This window comes from Dasypus novemcinctus, chromosome 17, assembly GCF_030445035.2.
Source record: "Dasypus novemcinctus isolate mDasNov1 chromosome 17, mDasNov1.1.hap2, whole genome shotgun sequence".
In the NCBI taxonomy this organism is placed as follows: domain Eukaryota; kingdom Metazoa; phylum Chordata; class Mammalia; order Cingulata; family Dasypodidae; genus Dasypus; species Dasypus novemcinctus.
The window spans coordinates 98,828,772-98,853,227 of record NC_080689.1 but is presented as its reverse complement, the minus strand read 5'-3'; the positions used below and the strand labels follow the sequence as shown (position 1 = coordinate 98,853,227).

General features: G+C 44.7%; 1 protein-coding gene across 1 annotated transcript; it reads left to right on the top strand.

The window, feature by feature from the left end:
* Window positions 1–16,845: 16,845 nt before the first annotated feature.
* LOC139436731 (ral guanine nucleotide dissociation stimulator-like) lies at window positions 16,846–23,058 on the top strand. The gene is given in 10 exon segments (XM_071208687.1): window positions 16,846–17,024; window positions 18,070–18,263; window positions 18,509–18,996; window positions 19,247–19,372; window positions 20,079–20,175; window positions 20,178–20,293; window positions 20,582–20,685; window positions 21,172–21,256; window positions 22,433–22,501; window positions 22,952–23,058. Coding segments are annotated over 10 exon segments (1,512 nt in total). The 3' UTR covers window positions 23,006–23,058.
* The last annotated feature ends 1,398 nt before the right edge of the window (window positions 23,059–24,456 follow it).

The window sequence follows — 24,456 nt, the reverse complement described above, 5'->3', positions numbered from 1 at the left end:
CAAATAATGTTTTATAAGTCAGGCTTAAAGACATTAACTAAAAAAATTAGAGATTGACGTGGTTCTTTCTGTATCAATGCCTAACATTGAATCTTCCTTAAATCATGTTTCTTTTTTTTTTTTTTATGAAACTTTAAAACAACATTTTGTTCCTTAATGGGAAATTCTGCACTGCTGTGTAAAGGCCTTCTTTTTTTTAAATTTTATTTCATTTATTCATTTTTAAAAAAATATTACATTCAAAAAATATGAGGTCCCCATTCACCCCCACTGCCCCCACCCCACCACTCCCCCCACAGTAACACTCTCCCCCATCATCATCACATCCTTGAAGTTAGTAATAGATGGGTCTCCAGACAATATAAAGGGAAAGACATCAGGGAAAACCTTTAAGAATTTCTCCTGTTTAAAAGACGTTAGGAAACCTGGAGGGGAAGATTTCCTATCAGGGTTAGCCAAGTCCTCAGTTTGTTAGTTCATTTGGACTTTTACACAAATTTCTCTATAATGCTGCTCTATGACAGGAGCCTCAGCCATGCAGGCATCGTTAGAACTGAATTCTATCCTCAAAGGATTGAGGGCTTCATGAGGACATTCAAGGATGGTCTTAGCGGTTTCTACGATTTCTCTGAGGTTTCTTATTTTAACTTATATTTAGAAGCTATAGATCACCTCATTCCCTGAAAAAGGAACAATATTTTCTCTTATTACATCAAGTGTACACAAAAATAATACAAAATAGAAGAGTTCTAACATATCAAAACTTTGAGAAAAGGACATTGTAGAGTTTTTCCTCACACAGAAGTAGATTTCCTTGTAATTTCACCCATATTATGTGCCACCATGATACCTCTCTCTCCTCCTGGTTGTTTAAGTGTTACCTGGTTTGCTTAAATGCTTATATCATTTAAACAATTGTAACATATTAGAATGAGTAAGTAATTTTGAAAACTGGGTGACATGCAGCTTGTTGACTAGAGGAAGAAAGGGACACATCATAACGCAGCATGACCTGCATTGTTTAGCAAATACCTTTCTTGATTCCCTATAGGTGGTGGATTGGGAAGCTCCAGGGTCCAGTGGTTGTTTTCCATTCACTGTAACATCCTTGAACGTGTACATGGCCATCAAGCATGTGACCACCTAGGTGGCCAGCTGCTCTCTTAGGATTAGGATTGATAGTTTCATGATCATTTCTGACATTCAAATTAAATGTTCATATCTAAATTATCTCTTTCAAATATTTGGGGTTAGTCTATATAAACCTCTTTTGTAGAACTTTTTTTTGATTGTATATATTGATATCATATCATGCACTTAAGATATAAAATTACTTCCTATTTTAAGTATAAAATGGTAAAATGTTTTTTGATGATTCTGACAGGTGTATTTTATGTATGCAAACATTCATCATGAGTTGCTAGTAAAATGTAAAATCTAGGAGAAAAACAAATATTTAAAGACCATATATAAAATGTTACTGAAGAGCTGATGCTGTGAGTTCAAATTCAGAGGCTAAGAATCCCTTACAATGTGAGCACAGGCCAACCACCACTTTGTCCCCTGAAGGAAACAATGTTCAGTTGATCAGGCCACACAACACAAAAGCCAAGACTTGGGGCAAAGAGACTCCAGCAAAGATTTTATTTTATTTTATTTTTGTATTTTTTATTGCCTTTAAAAAAAAAAAAAGATCACACAAAATGTTATGTTAAAACACCACCTAAGAGGTTCCATATATCCCACTGCCCACCCCTCCCCCCACATCACATTAACATCCCCTTCCATCAGTAAGGCACATTCATTGCATCTGGTGAATACACCCTGGAGCACTGCGTCACCACTTGTGCCATAGTTTATATTGTACTTCACACTCTTCTCTAGTCCATCCAGTGGGTTGTGGCAGGATAAACAATGCCCTGCATCTGTCCCTGCAATATCATTCAGGACAACTCCCATCCTGAAAATGCCTCATATCAAACCTCTTCTTCCCTGTCCCTGCTATCAGGAACTCCAGTGGCTACTGTCTCCACTTCAATGATGCAATTTCTTGTTCCATTGCTAGAGACACATCAGTTCTATATTAGAATACCAGCAGGTCTACACCAATCTATATTATATTCCTCCATCCTGTGGACCCTGGGAAGGTGATGTCCACTCCACCTTTAAATTAAGAGGGAGCTCAGATCCTACATGGCTGATAGATGTGATTCTCTGCTTGCAGTTTTAGACACTCTTGGTTCTCTGATGTGATGGTTGACCAGTCTCACCTCCCCATCAGCTAACCTGGGTAAGTCCAACAAACTGTAGAATAGGTGTTGCAACTCTGCTGAGGCTCAGGGCCCAGCTGGCACATGGACAGTCCAGAGATACAAGTCTCCTGAGCATACACAAACCCCAGCGCCAATCACAGGTTCAATAAAAGTGAGAGAAGAGGCCTGTGTAGAGAGGTCACATCTGAGTTCAACTCCATTACACTCAGGGCACAATTCCAAAGTAGGGTCCACTGGCAAGACACTGAACTCCAGAGCCATCTGTCATGATCATAGAACCTGTGTGTCTCTGTAGCCCTCCGGAGCACCAGCAAGTCTCTGCGTGCTGGCATGAGGATATCTGAAGGAGTCTCACATGCTGTAGCAAATAACAGCAAGGAAGCTTTGAGGGCATCACTGCTGTAGAGATCATTTAAAAATACATATTAAATCGTCTTATTATTAAAAAGTTCAGCAATAAAAACCTTTCTTTACCTATTTTTTCCTCCATATTATCTTTTCTTCTTACAGACTTTTACTTATGCTGTTCCTCAGTGACGCCAAAACTGTTTTTGAAGGAGAACATTTGTCTTTTCATGCCTTCTTGTCTCATTGTGCTTATCTGCCTTTGAGATATTAACCCTGGGATATAGAATTTTGTGGATTTTCTCCCTGAATTTATCCCCAAGCCTTTCAAATCATTTCTTGGTATCTGTTTTCAAGATTGTCTTAGGATTTTATTAAAAAGTTAGGAAACAAAGCATCAAAAATTATTTTAAGCTTTAGTTTCAGAGCTCACATTGTGCCAGTACATTCTTTTTCCTTTATATGCCATGTTGCTCCTTTTCAAGTATAGTGCATAAGCTTTGCCATTAACTTGGATGATTTTGTGGCTATCAGACATTTTATTTCAATTGATGTGAGGTAAGAATATTTTTTGCTTAATTTCACCATTTTACACACATTATGGACCTATTAATTTCAGCTCATAATTTATGTACCTGTACAACACTTTATCTTGTACTCTAAAGGTTACTGATCCTATTATCAAGGTACAAGGACTCTAATATACCATTGAACAAACACTAATGCTAAAGTCATTTTTTGTGAGTTTGTGCTTTCTCAAACTTTACAAAACCCATAATCTGTGTTATAAATCAAAGCAAAATGATGTTAATCTAATTAATCTTAAGAAATTTTTCAAAATAAGGAAAACAAGGCATTGAAGGACCTTCAGCTTCTTTAGAATCTGCCATTCCTGGATCTGCTGAGAATTGTGAGAGGTATAAGTATCCCAGTGTCCTCCAAAAAGAGTTTACTAATTAATAGAAAAAGTTGATGAACATTTTTTATAAGGTTTATAAATAGTTCTTTTTCAGAAAGGAGTCTCTGGGGTATGCTCAGTGAAGATAACTGAAGGGGCAAGAGATGGTCTTTAATTTTTGAGTGTTTATGAGACATAATAATGTCTGTGAAATCAAACCTCATATCTCAGTATATTAGTCAGGGTTCTCTAGGGAAACAGAATCAACAAGAGCTATCTGTTAATATTAAGAGCTTTTATCAAAGTTTCTCATGTGACTGTAGGGATATACAAGTCCAAGTTCCACAGGCAGGCTGCAACCAGGGTCTCCAGTGAAAGTCCAATGAAGGTCCTTGATGAGTTTCTGGGAAATGTTGGCTGTGCAAAGACGAGATGGGAAATGCTCCCTGAATGCTGGAATCACTTCCCCTCTTAAGGCATTCAACTGATTGGATTAAGCATCACTCATTGCTGATGACAATCTCTTTCACTGATGCAATTGTAATCAGCTACCTATGCAATAAAGTCAGTGGTGACTAAAGTCCATAAATGCCCTTGTATTACAATTAACACAGTACTTGCTTGCCCAAACAACTGGGCACAATTACCTGGACAATTGGACATATTAACCTAACTATCATAGTCCACAACTTGGCAAACTGGCAACCATACATATTACCTTAAACCATACTTAGTCTCTAAGTAAAAACAATAACAGGCATGCATATATATATATGCCTAAAAATGTTCAGTTCTCCTGTGTACAACTGGAAATGCATTAATTCCCTACAAAATAGGGTACAAGTTCTTGGGTAGTATTCACTATTAAACTTGACATCCTCAAATATTATGACATGAAACTGATACAACTTGTTATATGATGACAGAAAAGGTTGGGGAAGAAGACAAATTCATTTTGTGTACATATAAAATCATACTCATAATGAAACAAGGAAGAAAGATTTATGACCATTACAGCCCTCATTTCTGTAACTGGACACATAGTCAAGGTTCATATTTATCACTACCTTCTTCCACTACCCATTCCATGTTTCCATTACCCTCAGCAAGCACTTCAGCTGGCCATGGTTCTTTGCCTGGTGGGGTGACTCAGACTTTCCTTCCTGAAGATTCTGGGCCATTGTTAATCCTACTTGAATTGGGTTGTTGCAATTTTTCATTGACTTTAATTGTAGAGCATGGCAGTACAAGGAGATGTCCCAGTGGATCTCCTGTATTCCAGGTAAATTCTTCTTTACCCCCATGATGTAGATGCAGTCCTATTTCCCCTTAATAGTCAGGATCAATCACCCCAGCCAGTACAGTAATTCCCTTCTTTGCCTGTTGATTCACAAGGAATAGGAGCCCAAAGTGGCAGTCTTAACTTAAAGTTCAATGGAATAATTGTTGTGTTCCCTGGTGGCAGCTCTCCTTCTTTTGGGACTAAAACCTGTAGACCAACAGAACTTGAGGTTGCAGGGACAGGAAGCAAAAATCTTCCTAGTGGGTCACTAGGGGTAATAGTGAGTGGAGCCACTCTCATGTCCACCCCTTGATTTCTGGACCCATGGATCCTAGTTATGGGAGAAAGAACACCATGCAGTGGATGCTGATTTAGAGCATACACAACCTCCTGGAGAACATTGATCCAGCCCTGCAAGGTATTGTGACCTAGTTGGTGCCAAAATTGAGTCTTCAAAGGCCATTCCACCTTTCTATCAATCCAACTGCCTCAGGTGATGGGGAACATGGTAAGACCAGTGAATTCCATAGGCATGTGCCATTCCTTCACATCATTTGCTGTGAAATGTGTTCCCTGATCAGAAGCAATGCTGTGTGGAATGCCATGGCAGTAGATAAGACATTTATTAAGTCCATGGATGGCAGTTTATCCAGAGTATGTGTCTATTCCAGTTAATAAAAATCACTGCCCCTTCCATGGTGGAAGTGGTCCAATGTAGTCAACCTGCTACCAGGTAGCAGCCTGGTTACCTCAAGGAATGGTGTCATATAGGGGGCTGAGTATGGGTCTCTGCTGCTGAGAGATTGGGCACTCAGAAGTGGCTTTAGCCAAGTCAGCCTTGGTGAGGGTAAGTCCATGTTTTTGAGCGCATGCATAACTTCCATCCCTACTTCCATGGCCACTTTGTTCATGAGCCCATTGGGTAATGACAGGAGTGGCTGGGGAAAGAGGCTGAGCATTAGCAAAAGAGCAGGTCATCTTATCCATAATCATTAAAATCTTTCTCTGCTGAAGTCATCCTCTTGTGAACATTCATGTGGACTCAAATATTTTCATGATTTTTACCACTCAGAAATATCTATCCATACACAACTTTCCCTAGTCCTCTTTGTCACAAATTTTCCAATCATGTTCCTTTCAAGTCCCTGACCATCCAGCCAAATAACTGGCAACAGCCCATGAATCAGTGTACAAATGCACCTCTGGCCATTTCTTCTTCCAAGCAAAATGAACAAGGTGCATTGCTCGAAATTCTGTTCAGTGGGAGGATTTGCCCTCACCACTACCCTTCAGGGATATACCAGAAAGGAACTGCAGTGCTGCAGCTGTCCACTTTCAGGTGGTACCTGCATACCATGCAGAACTATCTGTAAACCAGCCTGAGTTTTCTCATCACCAGTCAACTGATTGTAAAGGACTCCCCAAGAGGAAATTTGTGAGCTGGGAAAGAGAAGGTAACATGGAGGGGGTGGTGACCATGGGCATTTGGGTTTTTTCCTCGTGTAACTTACTTGTGCCTTCAGGACCCCCTTGAGTCCTATATCATATATACTACTCCCACTTTATTATGGGGTGCTGCTCTGCATACCCACCTTTATGGTTTGGTGGGTCAGACAATACCAGCTCATGTTAGGCAACTCGGGTCTTATGGTAACTTGATGGCCCATGGTTAACTGTTCAGGCTCTACTAAGGCCCAGTACCAGGGCAAAAGCTGTTTTACAAAAGGGGAGTAGTTATCTGCAGGTGATGGTAATGCTTTGCTCCAAAATCCTAAGGGTCTGCATTGTGATTCTCCTATAGGGGCCTGCGAAATGCTCCAAACAGCATCTCTATTTGCCACTGAAACTTCCAGCACCATTGGATCTGCTGGATCATATGGTCCAAGGGGACAGTGCAGCTTGCACAGCAGCCTGGACCTGTCACAGAGCCTCCTCTTGTTCCAGTTCCAATCAAAACCAGCAGCTTTTCTGGTTACCCAATAAATGAGTTGGAGTAGCACACGCAAATGAGCAATGTGTTGTTTCCAAAATCCTAAGACACAAATGAAATGTTGTACCTCTTTTAGGTTGTAGGAGAGGCCAGATGCAACAGCTTATCCTTCACTTAAGTAGGAATTTCTCAACATGCCCCTCACCACTGGACACCTAGAAATTTCACTGAGGCAGAAGGACCCTATATTGTAGTTGGATATATCTCCCATCCTCTCTCATTCAAATGCCTTACAAATAAGTAGTGTCTTTGCTACTTCTTGCTCACTAGGTCCTATCAACATGATATCATCAATATAATGAACCAGTGTGATGTCATGTGGGAGAGAGAGATGATGAAGATCCCTGTGAACAATATATGACATAGGGCTGGAGAGTTGATAAATCCCTGAGGGAGGACAGTGAAGGTATCCTGTTGGCCTTGTCAGCTGAAAGCAAACTGTTTCTGGTGGTCCTTACTAATAGAAAAAATAAGCATTTGCCAAATCAGTAGCTGCATTCCAGGTACCAGGGGATGTGTTGATATGTTCAAACAATGATACCATATCTGAGAAAGGAGCTGCAATTGGAGTCACGACCTGGTTAAGTTTATGATAATCCATTGTCATACTCCAAGATCCATTTGTTTTCTGCATAGGCCAAATAGGAGAGCTGAATGGGGATGTGGTGAGAGTGATTATCCCTGCTTCCTTCAAATCCTTGATAGCACTAATCTCTGCAATCCCTCCAGGAATCTGGTATTGCTTTGGATTTACTATTTTGCTAGGTAGGGGCAGTTACTTCCATTTGGCTTTTCCAACCATAATAGACCTCACTTCACAAATCAGGGATCCAATGTTGGGATTCTGCCAGTTACTGTCTATTCCAATTATGCCTTCTGGAACTGGGGAAATAACAACAGAATAGGTCTGGGGACCCGCTGAGCCAACTGTGAGAGGGACCTGAGCTAAAACTTCATTAATCACCCCTACTCTGACTGGGGAACCACAGTGATGATTTGGGTCTCCTGGAATTAATGTCACTTCTGAGCCAGTGTCTAATAATCCCTAAAATGTCGGATCATTTCCTTTGCCCCAGTGCACAGTTACTCAGGTAAAAGGCCCTAGGTCTCCTTGGGGAAAGGTGGGAGGAAGAGATACAGTATATATTTTTGATAGTTTAACAGGATCCTTTCTCAGGGATCCAGCTTTCTCCTCATTCAAGGGGCTCTGGGTCTGTAAAGTGTCTCAAGTCTGGGGGAATTGATTAAGGTACCATGATTCTCTGCACCTGTAATTTGAGTTAGGGTTTTGCTCATTCAACCTAGAACTCTTGTTTATTCAGATTCAGGAGAAATTTAGTAGACTGCCCATCTATTTCACTTCTAGGTACCTCATGATGTATTAGCCATCACCATAGCTCTGTGCAACTCAGAGTATTTTGAATGCTTTTTTGAATCTGTCTTTCATTGTGGTAGCAATGCCCATCTTGACTTTGGTGATTAACTGCCAGTACTTGATTTTTACCAGACTGAGATCCAATCATCCCCATGATGTTTAAGGATTCTAATTCAATCACAGCCTTCCCTACAGTAATATCTGTACAACAGAAAATAGCAATGACAGAGTCTTCAGGGACAATGGTGTTAGTCTTACCAATTTATTCCTCACAGTCCTGGTTAAATGTGTGTCCTCTGGACATTCCTCGGGTGGGTGGGCAGGACCCAAATGATAAATCCGTTCTCCAATCTCTCTAAGCCTTTGAATTCCCTCTTCTACTGTATACCAGCGCAAATCTAGCATCTCAACCTCAGACATGCTACGCCATCTTTTGGTCCATGTTTCAGTCTACCACCCAAACAAACTGTGAGAGTCCTTTTAACCCCTTGAGCTACAGCATTGAATTCAGAATTTCTGCTTCATGGGTCCATATCAATAAATTCAGCCTGATCCAACTTCATATTCATTCCACCATTATTTCATACCCTTAGTACCCATTCCCACACATATTCCCCTGATTTCTGTCTATATAATTTGGAACTTGCAGTTCCTTCAGAATATATCATACTTCCACATGAGTCACACTTCGTATTTCACCTTTGGAAGCTGGTTGTGATTTTAGTGTAGTAATATGTCTCAAAGACAAGAGGGGTGGTGGAGGTGATTAAGGAGGATTAGAAATCCTTGCAAGCTACTGACCTCAGGGCATTCATTTGCATTTTCTTCTGGTGAGACAGGATTAATCTCTTCAGGTAGGAGTTGGAAGGCAGAATTCTCAGTGCAGACTGGAGGGTCAGCAATGCATGCTGGAGTTTGGCTCCTACCTGCCTTAGGGTTGTGGAGGTCCAGTGTCCCTGGGGCAGGCTGGAAGCTGGGTTATTCAAGGTTGACAAGGTGTGGTCTTCACAGTTCTGGCCATCACAGGCTTATCTTGTAAAGTATCAGTAGAATTTAGGGTTCCAATACCTCCACCAATATTATCAACACCCATTGTCTCCATCCCAATCCTTTGGGTTCCACTACTTTCCAACCAATGTCTTCACTTTAAGTGCAGAAAACCTGCAGAGTTGAGATTTTAGCTTCCTTTGTAACTCCACTAATAAAATGAGTCTGTGTTTGATTCTCAGATATTTCAAGCTTATGACTACAGGAGACAAGATTCTCTTTCAGAGCACACATAGAAATTTTTGCATCATTTATGTAGTGTCTAAGTTTCAAATTTGCAGACTTTGACTCATCCCTTTCTTTTGTAACAGTATCCAGAGTATGTAGAAGGGGCCACTAACATCATTATACCTTTTGGCTCCTCAAAACTCTGTTAAGGTGTTGAAAACACTCTCACCCAGATCCTTTCTTCTTATAAGTATGGAAGTAGGGGAATCCAGTGATGATATTTTGTGTATCTCCATTACCAACTCATGCCATGGACTGGATTTGCCCTGGTAAATTGCCTCTTCATTATTAAAAAGGGAGTCATTAGTACTCTTGAGTCCAATTAGAGCAGGAAGCCAATTACAAAACTCCCAGATCCACTTCAAACATCCCATGTTTAAGACTTTATTCCTCAAGAACCACTCCCAGTACCAAGCTGTATTAGTCAGTTTCTCTAGGAAAACAGAAATGACAGGAGATATCTGTCAATAGTAAGAGATTTTATAAGAGTCTCTCATGACCATGGGGATACACAAGTCCAGGTTCCACAGGCTGGCTGCAAACCAGGGGCTCTAATGAAAGTCCAGTGAAGGTACTTGATAAGTTTAAGAGAGATGTTGATTTTCCATACATAAGCTGGGAAGTTCTCTCTGAATGTTAGAATCACTTCCCCTTTTAAGGCATTCAACTGATTGGATAAAATGCCACTCATTGCTGATGGCAGTCTCCCTGATTGATGTAAATGTAATCAGCCATGTATGCAGTAAAGTCACCTGAGACAAAAGCCCATAAATGTCCTTCTATTATGATTATCCCAGTGCTTGCTTGACCAAACAACTCGGCACCATTACCTGGCTGATTTGACACCTTAACCTAACCATCACAGATATTTTGTCCATAAACATATTGGGCTTCCCCCAATGGACATTGTACTGCATAAAACGCCTATATGTCACTATTTACAAACAGGACTTTTGAATTTTTTTCTCAGTAAATTGATGCCTGCCTACATATCCCTGGGAAAATCCAAGCTTTTCTTGGATCATCCGTTTACCCAATCTGTAAAAGAAATTTTTAGATAAAACTGAGCTTCAAGTTATTAATCAATAATTTAGCAAAAGGAATCTTGGAACTTTTTTATCTTAAATCATCTTCAGTTCAAACATTACAAAAGTCATGATAAGTGAAAAAAATCCTACATGGTGTAGTTTAGAATTTGACAGATGTTCTAGATAATGACACTGACACCATAAAACTCTCCCTCAATAAGTACATGAAATTAAACAGGTTCTGGTTTGAAATATCAAAACTCCAGATATAACTTGGCTTCTTATGTTGGAACATGTACAATCTTAGGGGGAAAATCAATTTACTTCACTTCAGAATTGCTTTGGTCCCTTCTATATTGGCTGAGATTATCTATATTTCTTTTCAGAAGTTAAGATGGCAAACCAATAAATAACTTCATTGTTTCCTTCAGGAAATTCTCATGACTTAGTATATCTGTACATACATTAAGTTCATCTAGGGAAATAGACTTTTTTATGAAGAAAAGAGTTTGCTTATTAAGACTTCCATTCTCAGGGCATGAGTTTTAAGGGCTGATCTCAAGATATTTGACTCCTTTGTCCTCCAATATTAACAAATTATGCTGTCAATATTACCCAATCAAAAACAAGTCTCTACTTTGAAAATCCTCTGAACAAATAATTTAACTCATTCATGAACAAAATGAGGTATAGCAAGTATGCTAGGGAACATCTCTTTTTAGTTATGTTCCCTATATAATTGTCTAAGAGAATGCTAATTGGTTGTCCATTTTGTGAAAATGGCGCATAAAATTTTTCAAATAATTTAGCTTTATGGGGTAAGGGGTCACTCACGAACATTAGTTATGTTGCTTGGTTGTAAGCATTGTAGTTGTCAGATTTACTGTTCATAGAGCCTTGAAAGCTTCTGCACAACCACTGGCATGGCAGTTCTTGTGTCAAAAGCAGACTGAAAGTCTTGAAAAAAGCATAATGGAACCCCTTGAAAATGCCACTTGAAGCCAAGATGGTAGTATAGACCAGAGAATTAATAATTTACATTTCCTCTATGAGGTCATTCTGTCAACTCCTGAAAAGGGAAAGTCAAGAGAATATTTATAAAGAAAATAAATCCATATATTTAAGCACTGTCTTAAAAGATGTAAAATCTGACCATTACTTTTCTTTTTTTTTTTTTTTTTTTTTTTTTTTATTTATTTATCCTTTATTTTCTTTTATTATTATTATTTTTTTTAATATTTATTTATTATTGTTATTGTTTAATTACATTAAAAAAAAATATATGAGGTCCCATTCAACCCCACCGCCCCCGCCCCCCACTCCCCCCACAGCAACACTCTCTCCCATCATCGTGATACATCCATTGCACCTGGTAAGTTCATCTCTGAGCATCACTGCACCCCATAGTCAATGGTCCACATCATAGCCCAGACTCTCTCATGTTCCATCCAGTGGGCCCTGGGGGGATCTACAGTGTCCCGTAATTGTCCGTGAAGCACTATCCAGGACAACTCCACGTCCCGAAAACGCCTCCACATCTCATCACTTCCTCCCGTTCCCCACACCCAGCAGCCCCCATGGCTACCGTTCCCACACCCATTTCACATTTCCTCTGTGGACATTGGATTTGACCATTACTTTTCATCAAAAGTTCTAACCAACAGAAACAAACAGAATTATGCAATTTGTGTGATCCCAGGATCCCAAACCATTAAAAGACCTAACTGAAGGCTCCTTTGCTTAAGAAAAACAATAGGATTTGTTTTAACCCACTGTGCATGAACCCCTGGAATCAATCCATTTTATAAAGGAAGGTGGTTAATTAGCATAAACTCCATGTATAACTCAGTTTGTGGACTCAAATATCTCAGAATTTTTTTCTCCCATTAGTCATCACTTAGTAAATTTCTCCACTGGCAAGTGTTTCCTTGTCTGAGAAATCCCAAAATATATTTATTTATTTTTCCTTTATTTAAGCCAGCTTTTAATTATTCCTAAATAATACATTTATTGATTTTCCTCATTTTTAAATATATTTATTGCATTGAGTGACAAAATTTTCTTCTTTAAGCTAGCATTTCTTTTGCACATATCACTTTATATAAGCTGGTTTCTTTCTCATTTAATTTGTGGTATAAAAAATTGATATTTAACTGGATTGTGAGTATATCTTTATCAAAGTTGTTATGAATTAATTAGGTAAAAATGTATTCAAGGTGAAAAAGAAAATTTTATGGAGTGCAAACTTTACAATTCAATGCAGGGAAATATTTACACAGTCTTTGGGTCACACATACAGATGTCACATATTAAATTAAAATAAAATTAAATATTGGCAAGGATTGATATTTAGGCAGTAATTAAAGGACCAGATCATCATAATGTCATACATTACCCTTTATTTCTTAAAAATGTGAGAGAAATAACACATATGAGAAGGAAATAATGAGACATATAGCTATACTCAGCAGCAAGACTTCAATTTCTGAAAATGGACCATTCAATGTGTAATTTTAAAATAATGACAAAATGAGTCAACAGAGTTATGAGACAGTTCCTGTCAATGAATAGAAAATTCCTTCACCATGCAAGTAAGTAGGCTGTCACAATTATATTTCATTAGTCCTCATTTTTCTGAACATATTAATTTATTTTTCTCACGTTCCATGAATTACAATATTAGTTTTGTTCCATCACTGACTTAGATTACTGTTTCTCTAGACACCATTTTTAGTTTTAAGTACTTAAATTGCTTTAATTGATAATGTCCCTATTTTACAGGGCTGTTATGACAAGCTCCACGTGCTGTTTGACTTACAACCAGAATTTATCACGTCAAATTTTGGAAGTTAGAAGACCAAAATCAAGGTCTTGAATGACCATGTTTTCTCTCTGACATCTATAGAGTTAACGTTTTGAACATCTACAAATCTTGGAATCCTTGACTTGTATCTCTGCTTTTATCACATGGTGATGTCTCCCTCCTCGTGTATTCTCTTTAGTTTTCCACTGAATTCTGCCTTCTATTGACTTTGACTGGCTTTTTCTTCTTACAAAAGATCCAGTGATATGAATTAAGTCTTACCATGACTAATTTGCCTATTCTAAATGTGATCTTCAAAGATCCTATTGATAAATGAGTTCATATCTTTAATAATGACAATACCTTCAAAAAATCTTATTTCCAAATGGGTTCACTACTCCAGCAAAACAGAAGAAGACTTGAATGTGTCTTCATATGAGACATGATTCAAGCCCAACTGTCTGCCTCTGGTTTCCAAAATGACATATTCCCCAAAGCAAAGCATATTCACCTTGCCTGAGTATCCCAAGAAAGCTACAGAGAAAGCTAAGCAGGATGCTGCAAGGAGGGCTATGGGACCACCAGGTGGGAGGGCCTGGAATGACACATTGAGGTGATACATTGTGACCAGAATGACAAGAGAGACACCCCTGCCCACAATGTGGGAAGAGGGAGCCTGGGAAAAGCACAGCAGAGCAAGAGTCAGAGCCAGAGTGAATTTGGCTAGAGAGGAAATTAGGAAGGCAGCTGCTGTGCACAGAGCCTCCAGTGAGGCTCAGCTGGGGGAGGTACTGCTTCCCAGCCCTGTTGTGTTGATAAACAGGATTCATGTTAAATGGGAGATAGATCAATAGAGGTAGAAAGAGAGTGATGAAGACAAAAAAGCATTTAGTGTAAGTCTTAGAGGGGTGTCCTGACATTTAGCCATATTAATTGTTTAGCAGCAAATCACTAGGCCAGGACTCAGTCCAAGGGAGATATATGAGGCTGCTTGTACCTGGAAGCAGAGATGGCAGGGACCCAAGGCACAGGCAGCCCACCACAGAGGTTGACAGGGGGCCCTTCATCTGAGTCTATTTACAATGGGGAGACTCTGAAAGGATTCTGGCACAGCAACAATGGCTGAATTTCATCTCATTTCAACCTCATCATGGTACAGACTGAAACAGGAATCCAGGAGGGAAAGTGAGTTTCCTAAGCTAACACAGACTTACTCAGCCCTGTTTTGAATTTTATTGGATGTTTCATCCATCCCTAACTGTTTATTCCATGCCTGTCTGTGTATTATCTACATGGGAAACAAAACTATGGAGTTTTCAGTTTTCTCCCCACTTAGGCCTGATGATGTCCCCAGGAAGCAGATGCTAGAATGAGTCCCACTGTGTCAGTGAGGAGACTGGGGAGGCCCTCAGTGATTAGTCTGGGGTCACAAAACTGAAAAGAATGAGTAGCTGAGACTGAACCCAGCTGGGTCTCCTCATTGCTGAGGCCTGAGCCACACACAGGCCTTCCCAGGTAGCTGTGGGGAGGGATGTATTGGTAGAACTGTGTCCAGTTAACAAGGTTATCTAGATGAGGAGGATAGACAGATGTGCAGAGGGACTTTTGTAGAGTTCTTACAGTTGAGGGGCCCAGGTAAGGGGACCTAAGAGGTGACCTCACTTCCTTGGTGATAGGCCCCAACAGAACTTGGAATTCTGATAACCAGGCACCCAGATTCCAAAGGCAGCCCCTTCCCAGCTCACTTGGCAGGAGACACCCGAGAGGGAACCATGTTCTCCTGCTGTGTTCCTAGTTCACAAGGCCCCAGCCTCAACCAAACCAGAAATGAGTCCCTTTTCCATTGTTTTCAACATTGGCTCAGGCCTCAGCCACAAAGCCCTTGGCCATCACCCAGGAGGCACCCAAAGGTAACATGGGGTCGCCCAGGGACAGCCAGTTCAGCATATGCCCCTACTCTGCTCCTGCCTGGCCAGCTCCATGTCCACCCACATTCCAGTGGGTGGGAGACATAAGCAGTGGGACCACCCTGGGAAGGAGCAGGCTTCAGGGACAGGTCCTCAGGAGGTCCTTCTCTGTCACCTGCCAGGTCATGGCTGGACAGGTGGGAAAGCTCATCTCAAGGGTGGCACCTATGTGTACCAGTGTTAATTCTGAGCTCTCAGCTGTCATCTCCTCTCCAGTGGGGCTGGAGAGGAAGGCAGCACCCATCTGGGCCTGATCGGGGTTCCAACCCAAATAAGGAGCAGCTTCCCCAGTGGAGTAGGGCAGGCCACTCACTGATGTCTCTTGGCCTGGCTGCCAGGCACTGTGTTCACAGAGCTCCACACAGGTGGTCGGCAAGAAGCTGGAGGAGGGACTCCTCTACATGGCTTCTCTGCAGAAGGTGCAGGTCCATCATGGCCCTGGCCAGAGGCAGCACTGGTTCCAGGTAGGAGCAGGTGCTGATTGGGGTCCTGCAACAGGGGGGGAAGGGAGCACTCCAGGGCCTGAATCCCACCCTGGCCACTCCCTTGCTCTCTCCCCCAGGGCTTTAACCCCTGAGTGACCCACTTCCTGAGGAACCTGGGTCCCCACGAATCACCCACCACACTGCAATTCCATTGATCAGGGGGCAGGTCAATTCCAATGGTTAAAGGAGTAGCAGAGAGGAGTCATTTCCATGGGTTTGCCTTCAGGTAAGCTGAGGAATGGGCTCACTTCACATACATGTGCTTTTTGCTGCTGTGTTTCTGTTTTCACTCCCCAGCCCCATGTCCCTGGGCAGCAATCTTTGTGACTGTCCTTCCATACCTGGTCCAAGCCATACAGCTCCTCTCACTTAGGAGGATTCTTGCCATCTCCCATAACCTTTGCCTTCACCTTCCCAGGTCAGGAGCTGAGACTTGACTTGGCTGCCCAATATTCCAGAAGGGAGGCAGCTTAGAGCAGCGATTTGGACTTTGGTGCTGCTGGACCTTGAATGGTCCTTTCCTGTGGCCCTATCAGCACTGCTGCCCTGAACACCGCCCATGTATCCAAGACAATGATCCCTCCTGCCCCTATTAGAGGCTCCCAGGAAAGGGATTATTGAACAGAGGACACACAGATATCACTTTCAAGAGTGAGGGTCAGATACCTAAGGCTGGAACAGTTCAGTTATTGCCAGGGGCTGTTTGGTGGGAGAATTCCTGCACACTGCCTGGAACTGGCTCTTTTCATTTTCCTTCATTTTCCTGATCTGAGGTCAGGATGGCAAATGGCATAGCCTTGTGATTCTGGCCCCATGAACAGTGCAGTCCTCAAAGTTGCTTACTGACCAGGTGGGTCTGCTGTTCCCTGAGGAATGTGTTCAGATCCTTGGGTCTGCAAGGATCTTTATCCCCCCAGGGACACTCCAGGTATTTGTCCTTTGCTGGACCTAGGATCTCATCTTTCAATTATTTCCTTACCTCAAATTCAATTTTAAGGCTGAGGGCCTTTCTCTGCTAAAGGCACACACGTTCCCCTTGGCCTCAAGTCACTGAGGGCTTGGGTACAGCAGGTCTGCCCACAGCCTAGCCTCACCTGGAGGTCTACAGTTCTGCCTCCAACCACATGTGCCTCCTCTGTCCCACCGTAGAGGAAGAACAACTCAACCCTCATGAGGGAGGAGAGCTGCACAGTGTGGATGGTCAAGGCAGGCAATTGGGGGAATCTGGTGGAGTACCTGGTGCCTGCCTTCCTGAGGACAACCTCACCGCCACCAAGCAGGTCCTGGACTGGTTGTTCCACAGGTGAGAGCCAGCCCCACCCCTGGCCACTTGACTGCTCTGCCCTCAATTTATTGTGTCTCAGAAATGTCATTTCCCCTACTGGCCTCAGTTTCCTACTTGGGAAGGGGAGCATTTAAAGGAAAAATCTTCAAGGTTGATTGTAAGGTCTAACTGGGAGAATCCATGGAAAGGGCTTTCCCAAGCCTGACTCAGTGGACAGGGTGGCTGGAGGGGCAGAGTTGTTCCTAGGCAGGACATTTCTCTTCCCAGTGAAGAAGCTCACAGCCTTTCCTCACTGACCCCAGTTTTCTCATTTCTAAAGGAGGTTTGAGATCATTTTCAGGGCCTCCAACCTTGGTGTGGTCAGAGCAGGGGTCATTATAGGCCACCAGAGGGGTCCACACCCACCCAGAGTCTGAGAAGATGCTGCTTAGGACTCATTCTTTCACCAAGTATACATCAAGTGTCTACTTGGTGCAGAAACTTTCTGAAGCATGTAGCTTCATACAGTGAACAAAGCAGACAAATTCCCTGCTCTTCTGGTTCCATTTGAGTGGGGGCTGCAGGCAGTAATGAGTCATCTTAAGCAGGGGGTATACTTAGTAAGTTAGCTGTGACATGCTCATGGTCTCTGCTAGATATGGATGTCAACACCGTGGCAGTGGCAGGCATGACATTTGTCTTGAAATGAAAGTGAGTGCACTTTGGGGAAGGGGGGCTCTCCCCACCTGAGACCAGTGTGGGAAGTTGGATGGTGGATGGCAGGGAAGGGCTGGGGAGAACACTGGGCCCTTCTCATCCTATGACCCCCGTTGGTGGGTCAGCTCCTCAGGCAAAAATTACTAGGTGGGGGCCAGAAGGACCTGGGGCAGAAGGACAGACCCTGTCCCCTCCTCACTCACATATTGATGAAGCTCCTACTATGTGTCAGTGCCAGACTATGAAGAGACCAGTCAAAACCCATCCCTGTCCTTATGGACTTTGTGCTTCAGTGAGAGGGTCTCTGGGGGGGCAGCGTGGAAGAAAGGCCATTTTCTGACTCTGCTGCCCACCTACCTGCCCTCAGCCCTCTCTCCTCCCTCCTGAGCACCTGGCTGGACCAGAACCCTGAAGATTTCCTAGAACCAGCAGACTTTCCCTGCATCAAGCTGCTGGTGGTCTATGCCCAGGTGCATTTAACTGGCTTTGCCCTGGAGCACCATGCCATGATTCTGCTTTCACAGATGAACCTTCCAGAGCCCTTTGAGACAGACCCAAAGGGTGAGAAGGCTAAGGGGTGGTAGAATGTGAGCTTGTGGGTGGTGACTGGACTGGACCACATAAGCAACACCTACCAGAGATTGCCCTTGGGTCTGGAGCAGAAAAGAGCCTCAGACTAATCACCTGTGAGACTGCAGTCTGGACACACTTTATTGAGCCAGATATTCCCCTGAAGGTTGTGGGATCTTCTCTGTATTTGAAAGACACTTGGAGTCATTCATCATGGGAACCTTCCTCTTCTCTAGCTCCTTTGTCAGTTCCAGAGCTGCAAATGCCTCCAGTGCAAACTGTAGCACCAATTCCACCACCTACAGCAGACACAGGGTCAGTTCCAGAGGCTGATTCAGCTCCACTGCCACCTCTACTGCCAGCTACTGAGTTTGCACCAGTGCTTGCTCTGGAAGTAGATCCTGATACATTATCTGCTGTAGCACCTACAACTTCATCAGTTTCAGCACCTGCTCAGGAGATGGAGGCAGCTACATCACAATCAGCTGAACAAGTTCCAGAATCTGGGTCACCCATATCAACATCAGATATACCAGACCCAGAGCCAGAGGCAAGTCCAGTTCCACCTAACTTGGCACCTATACATGGATTGGCAATACCCACTCTGGAGGTAGAGCTTGCTCCTTCAATATCAGAATCTCCAGCTTTACTGCTTGAAGAAGCTTTGGTGCCACCTCCACAGCCACCTATTGGAGGTAGTGCCAATGACCACTCTGCAGATAGAGCCAGCTTCATCCCCAGATGAAGGACCTGCAGTCACGCTAGAGGAAGTCACATTGCCATCTGCATCACAAGTTCCTGAGCTAGAGACAATCCCACCACTACCTCCAGTGCCACCTACACAGTCTGCACCAGTGTCCCTTCTGGAGCTACAGCCTGCTTACTCATCTTCAGCAGCACAGGCTCTCAAGGGGAAGGCATGTCTGGCAGAACCACCAGAGCCACTACCAGAGCTAAAGTCAGCAGCAGGGTAGGTTACACCACCAGAGCCTTCCTGCCCCTGGCCTGAGACCTCAGAGAACCTGTTGAGTGAGGAGAAAGCTAACTTCCTGGCTTTCCCTCCCGAGCTAGTGGCAGAGCAGTTGACATGGATTGATGCAGTGAGCAGCTGGGATCGGCAGGTTGATCTTCCACCCAAGATCTGCTGCCCCACCCTTAACATTCCCTGATCCAGAATCCTACAATCCTGTTCCAAAGTCTGGTTCCACTCCCAGCATCATAACCTGAGCAAGTTTATTAATCCCTAAACATGCACGTCCTCTCTCTAGAGAGTAGGTATAGGACACTAAACATACCTGCCATATGCACCCACTGTGAAGATTACATGAGAGCAAAGAAATAGAAAGCCCAAGAGGTCTTGGTCATTGGGAAGGGAGCTCACTGAGGTGCAACCAGCTCCATGGGTGGCCTGCTCCACAGCATTGACACTAATAAGACCCTGATGTGCACTGGATCCTTTGGAAGGCACCTAAAGCCTCTGTCCACCTCCCTAGGGGCCATGCACCTGACAGCTATCAAGCCAGGAGGCATTATCAGGAGGGACCATGGTACCACTTGGGCCTGTGGAGACATGACACACCTCCCATGCTGGAGTTTGTGAGAGGGACTTGAAAGTGTAGTTCCCTCTTCCCCTCTAGGCTTGAGCATTGGGTCACCTGTGCTATGTCCCCTCAGGGGACAGAGAACATACCCAGTGCTCAGCCTGCCGAGCTCCAGCTGAGACCACTGTACCCTGGTCTGAGTCTTGAGGATCTGTGGGATCTAAGTGCATGGATGTGGGACCCACTGACATCTCCTCCTCCCCAGAAGCTGTTCAAGAACGTGGTGCCCTATCACTGTCTGGGTGCCATCTGGTCCCAGCACAACAAAAAGGTCAAGGAATATGTTGCACCCACCATCCATGCCATTGCACCCAGTTCAAGCATGTGACCAACTGCATCATCACAACCTGCCTTGGGGACCAGAGCAAGAAGGCTCAGGGCAGGGCCAGGGTGGTGGAGCACTGGATCGAGGTGGTCAGGGTATGCTCAGGGGGGCCCTCTCTGGAATCCTGGGGCCCCTTGTGCTTTTATTGGCTCTCAGTCCTCCAAGCCTTCCCTGGGCTGTAGCACAGCTCTACACTACCCTCACTTCCCACATAGGCTACTCCCTCGGGTCGAGTGTGGGTGTCCCTCTCTGGGTCCACAGCAGGCCCTCAGGGTCTCACTGGGTGTCTTTCTCATCCTAGAGGGGAGATGTCAGCTGAGGGGGCTGAAGCTGGAGCAGGGAGGCACTCAGACCATATCTCACTGCTCATTCTCCCTTCCCAGGAGTGCCAAATCCTCAAGAACTTTTCCTCATTCTATGCCATCCTCTCTGCCCTTGAAAGCCATTCAATTTCCCATCTTAAAAAGACTTGAAAGAAAGTTTCCAAGTGGGCAGATTTCTCCAGGGACACCAGGTTGAACCAGGGACCTTGTGGGGGCTGAACATTGCCCTTCAGGGAGCCTGGGATGCAGTGGCTCCTGGGCAAGGTCTGTGGGAGGGGAACAGCTGAGATCAGCTATTCTGCCTTAGCACTGGTTCCCTCCACTTCCCTCCACTGTCAGTTACAGAGCTGAACCAAATGGGAGCATGTTAAGTGTTTGCTTCTCCGCAACACACTTTGCCTATTGAAGTCTACAAATGTCAGAACCAACTGCTCATGAAATGGGAAGGGGGGCCCCCACTGTGCCCACCTCAGAGCTCAGCTCCCAATTCCCATGATATCCTGCAGTGCTCAGAGCTACCCAGTTTCAGCACCACCCACCCAGGCAGACTGAGTCCCAAGTGACTAAAATAAAATGGATTAGCCTTTATACCCACCTACCCACTCCCATCTTTCTCCTTCTTCCTTGTCCCCTCCCCCTCCCCTCCCCAGGGACAGCTTCTGCCTCTTTCAGATGCTATCTGAGATTGTCTCAAATGAGAACAACTACTCACAGAGCAGTGAGCTGGTCATCAAGGTAAAGAGGAGTCTGGAGGGTCAGGGCTCAGGTAATGGGGATTTTAGTTTTTCACTAAAAGTTTCTTTGAAAACATCCAGCCTGGCTTATTCTGGTTGAAGATGTAGAGGGGTATGTTTGGTTTGTGGGCAGGTAGGGGACCGTTGCAGGGCAGTAGGCTGTGGTTTTTCAGTTCTATGGAGTTGGCTAGGATTTTTCAGGAAGAGATGATGAACTGGCAAGAAGACAAGTCTCCATCTGAGTGGGAGGGTCTCATAACTGTGCCTCGTAACTAATGACATGTGTGCCAGAGAGCTATGAGAAATATTTAGGAGGTAGGAAACCATGGCAGTCCTTCCTGATCAAATCTAGAAGCTTCCACATAAAAGAGGAAGCAAAACTTCAATGCTCAGTACTCCTGGCAGCCCCTACCCTACCTGGACAATCAGACCTGGCACCATTGAAATCCATTCCTGAGTGGATGCCAGGACTTCTCTGCAGGCAGAATATCATGAGTGGACTCCAGGAGAAGGGATGTCTTTCATATGGCTTCAGGCAGACTTTGGGCCTCCACTCTTGTTGGCTGGGGCAGGCAGAAGCTGCTCAACTCAGCCTTCAGAAACACCCCATCCTTAAGCCCCATGCCTGGTATGACATGAGGACCTAACCCACACCCAGAGGCCAGGAGAATCAGTTAGTGGTGGTCAGTGGTAGTGTGACATCAGCTCAGATGTGACCACTGTCTTAAGGGAGCAGCCTGTCCTCTGAGGCCCTGAGTGATTCAGTCCTAGTCAACAGCATCTTGAGGCTCTGTGTCCTCATGTGGAATGGAAGTATAACTATACAGCGGTGCCACCCTCAAAGTGAAGTGGCAAGGTTCAAGGGAAAAAAACAACATGGCTAAGCATTCTCTTGACTCGGGGGGAGGGGGGTAGAGCATGATGGCCACAGCATCCTCACTGCTAGCATGCAACACTGAGGCCTCTGGACTCCCAATGAGGGGGTTCAGATCTCTGTCCTCACATGAGAGATAAACAGGCTCAGGGAGGCTGGTCCACTTGCACAAGGTCAGGCAGGGGACCTCAGGCATGTGATGGCAGCAGATTTCCACCTGCCCACTTGATCCAGGTGTCCAAGGCCCCAGGGACAATGGTTGAGGGATGGAGGGCCTCACTGACCTAGCCTCAACCCTGGCAGGAGATCTCCAAGTTTGCCACCCTGGAGATGAAACTCAAAAGAGCCCAGAAGGAGCAGAAACAGGAGAGGGTAAGTGTGCATAAAGCTGGGTAGGTTGTGGAGGGGTGGTCTCAGAGTCAGCATGGGGGCCCTCCTCAAGCCCATCCCTCTGGACCACTAAGCCTGGAAAGCCTATCAATGTCCCCTCCTCTGGAACCTTTAGGACCATGAGCTGTGGAAATCCTAGGGGCCTAGCTGCAGCCAGTCAGAGTAAGAGTCTGGAAGAGCTGACACAGGGTGGATTGGTTGTGGGAGGGGGTAAACTTGGTGACTTAAGAAAAGCCAGTGCTGTGAGGTAACTACACTGGAGTTTGGGGTCCTTGGAGTCTGGAAGGGAACTTAGGGTGTGAGAGTTAAGGTTCTGACACTGTCCAGGGAAGGCTGTGTGGTCCTAGGATTCTGAGACTGAGGAGTTTTCAGGGCATGGTCTTGGGGGCACCTGAAAGCCTGTGCTCATTGCCACCCTACCCAATGCTACAGGATGTCATACAGGGCATTGTCCCATGCCTGGGGACATTTCTCACTCAGTTTTAGATGGTGGACTATGCCAGGTGGAGTATCTGGAAGTAGGTGAGCCTGGGGACAAGGGCAGGGTGGGAAAGGGACCCCAAGTCTTGGGAAGAGAGGCCACTCCCTGAGACCTGAGTGCTCATCAGTGGGCACACAGGGTCTCCTGAAACCTCACAGCCTCCCTGGAAGCTGGGGTGCCATGGTCTTCTTGCAGATGAGTGAAAGGAGGCTGGTGCAAGGGGCCATTTCTCTGTTGTCATCAGATGCTGAGACTGGAAGTTCTCTCTTTCTCCACTACTGGTCTCCACTCCTGGAGCCCAAAGTCTGCTTAGTTCCATCCCTGGTCAGGACTGCCTTGTTCATGTTTAACCCTGCAGAAATGCAGTGTAAGAAGGGCTTAAATGTGATGGACATGGCAATGGATTGGGGCCCCTTCATGATGGATGCAAACTTTGTCTTCCTTTTGACAAAAGGAAGAAGGTGAACAGCTGTGGCCACCACTGTAGGGGTGGGGCTAGGGTGAGGTGTGGGATGAACACAGAGTTCCTCCTGGGCAGGACATCCCCAGGCTGCATGAGGCTTCCTCGTAGTTTGATGGGGAGAGTTTAAGGAGAAAAGACAGGGCCTGGGAAGAGGACTTGGCCCAATGGATAGGGTGTCTGCCTACCACATGGGAGGTCCACGGTTCAAACAATGGGCCTCCTTGACCCATGTGGAGCTGGCCCATGTGCAGTGCTGAGGTGTGCAAGAAGTGCCGGGTCACGCAGGGGTGTCCCCCGCATAGGGGAGCCCCACATGCAAAGAGTGTGCCCCATAAGAAGAGTCACCCAGCATGAAAGAAAGCGCAGCCTGCCCTAGAATGGCGCCACACACACGGAGAGCTGATGCAGCAAAAAAGAAACACAGATTCCCGATGCCGCTGATAAGGATAGAAGTGGTCACAGAAGAACACACAGTGAATGGACACGGAGAACAGACAACTGGGGGGGGGGGGCGGCGGGGAAAGGGAAATAAATAAATAAATAAAATAAATCTTAAAAAAAAAAAAAAGACAGCCAAAACCTCCTTCTGGAAGGGAGGGGATATACTTGAGATAAAGGACAACTTCATGGTGGATGAGCTGTATGAATTCAGCTCTGAGGGCAGGTAGAGACTAGAAGGGAGTGGATGGGTCAGGGGATCCACAGGAGCAAAACCAGTCACTGGCCCCCATCCCACCCAGCAAGCCCACCCAGGCCTCAACAGTGACTATTCCTTCCCTCTAGCCCGAGGAATACCAGATGACCCCTGAGCTCCAGCAGCACCAGGCAGGCTGCTGCTATGACTCCCTTATGCCCAGTGAGAAATTTGGGACCTGGTTTGGAGACATGGAGCAGCAAGAAAGATAGGTGAGGACAAGACAACATCAGCCACAGTAGCTGCAGGATCAGCATTGAGGATCCAGGGTCAGCATAGGGCCTGTTGCCTGAAAACAG